The sequence below is a fragment of the Palaemon carinicauda genome, chromosome 26 (genome assembly GCF_036898095.1).
Source record: "Palaemon carinicauda isolate YSFRI2023 chromosome 26, ASM3689809v2, whole genome shotgun sequence".
NCBI lineage: Eukaryota > Metazoa > Arthropoda > Malacostraca > Decapoda > Palaemonidae > Palaemon > Palaemon carinicauda.
Genome location: NC_090750.1, coordinates 61,599,955 through 61,601,641, shown reverse-complemented (window position 1 = coordinate 61,601,641; position 1,687 = coordinate 61,599,955). Strand labels below are relative to the sequence as shown.

The following is a 1,687-nucleotide window of genomic DNA, read 5'->3' as shown; positions in this document are numbered from 1 at the left end:
AACTAATATTTTCTGGTATATTAGTATTATCTTATGACACCAATGAATTAACTTTACTTTACTTAGTTTAGTTTTAAGAGTTGCTTATCTGGTCCTTTACAGCAGGGGAATCCTACTCTCTACAGCAGGGGTTCTCAACCTTTTTCCCGTCAAGTACCCCCTGAGATATAAGACCATTTACCAGTACCCCCCGGTAATCTGACATCGAACAAAATGGTAATTTAGTAACTAACTCAATGTACAATGGTACAACATAGGATATTATGAAATTATTCAAATTTTTATTACTTTATTGAGATGAAACATGAATATTCCAAGTATTTTACAGTGATACTACACATGCAGAAATGAAACAATATTTCCTTTATCAACCATTACTGAACTTCAGTGTGAAGGCTGTGTCTGTCTGTTACAAACAAGTTTCTCAATTCGAGGAGCAGTATTAGACAGGCACAATCGTAGGTCATGTTCCACATTAAGCCGTGATCGATGTTTGGTTTTCATGTTCAACAGCGTTGAAAATCCTTGCTCACACAGATAAGTACTAGGGAACATCAACAAAGAGTTCAGAACTACTTTAGATACAACAGGGTAAATCTCACTCATTTTAGCCCAGAACTTTGTTAGGGAAAGTGTTTCAAATGCATCTTTTGCAACAGAGTCGTTCACCAACTCTAAGAACTCCTCTTGCATGTTATCTGGGAGAAGGTGCACATTCACAATGAAAGGGTTTCTAATCAATTTTGATTCCAATTCACTCAATTCGGGGAAGTAAGACTGCAGCTCCATCCGCAGAGAAGCTAGATGTGATTGCACAAGTTGCATCACATCTTGTTTTCCAGTGTTTTGACTTTTATCAAGTGCCTCACCAAGGTGTTCAAACATGCTAAGATTTCCATCTTTGACCTTCCCTTCCCAAAGCTCCAGCTTCATGGTCAGTGACCTAAGTTTGTCCATGAAATCACTCACTGTGGCAAAACGGCCTTGGAGGGATAAGTTAAATGAGTTGAGGCGTAAGAATATGTCACTCAGGTAGGCCAGCTTCTGAAGCCACTGGCTGTCTGACAATTTCTTGGTGAACTCAAGTGACTTTGCCTTGTTGTCACATTTGAAGAATTCAGTGAGCTCCTCCTTTAGTGATTCTACTCTTGATACCACATTCCCCCTCGACAGCCAGCGAACCTCAGTGTTAAGGAGCAACACTTCTTCATCACTTCCAAACTCTTGGCACAGAAGGGAAAACAGTCTTGTATTTAGGGCGCTTGACTTGATGGCATTTACCATGTGCACAACATCATCCAGGACTAATTTTAAATCAGGTGGGAGAGTTTTGGATGCCAGGGCATATCTATGAAGCATGCAATGAAGATGCTTGGTTTCAGGATTCACCTGATTCACTCACACTCTCTCTCTCTCTCTCTCTCTCTCTCTCTCTCTCTCTCTCTCTCTCTCTCTCTCTCTCTCTCTCTGAGCAGATGTAACTATCTAAAAAAAAATTTTTCGTCAGCCATCTAAGTACCCCTGCTCTACAGGATCTCCACGGTCGTTTTAGGATGTTCATTCGGGAGCATTTAACATTTCACAATGCGTATTGTTCGCTTACTGTTTGATCATCACATTTATATATATATATATATATATATATATATATATATATATATATATAATATATATATATATGTATATA

The 1,687-nt window shown here is 38.8% G+C and overlaps 1 protein-coding gene across 1 annotated transcript; it reads right to left on the bottom strand.

Annotated features, from left to right (window-relative positions):
* Window positions 1–384: 384 nt before the first annotated feature.
* Window positions 385–1,284, bottom strand: LOC137619943 (zinc finger BED domain-containing protein 5-like). The gene has a single exon (XM_068350225.1). It carries the CDS (start codon window positions 1,282–1,284, stop codon window positions 385–387), a length of 900 nt encoding a protein of 299 aa, XP_068206326.1.
* Window positions 1,285–1,687: the final 403 nt, after the last annotated feature.

Coding starts and splice junctions, on each gene's coding strand:
- LOC137619943 (XM_068350225.1), bottom strand. CDS start 1,284: ATGGTAAATGCCATCAAGTCAAGCGCCCTAAATACAAGACTGTTTTCC.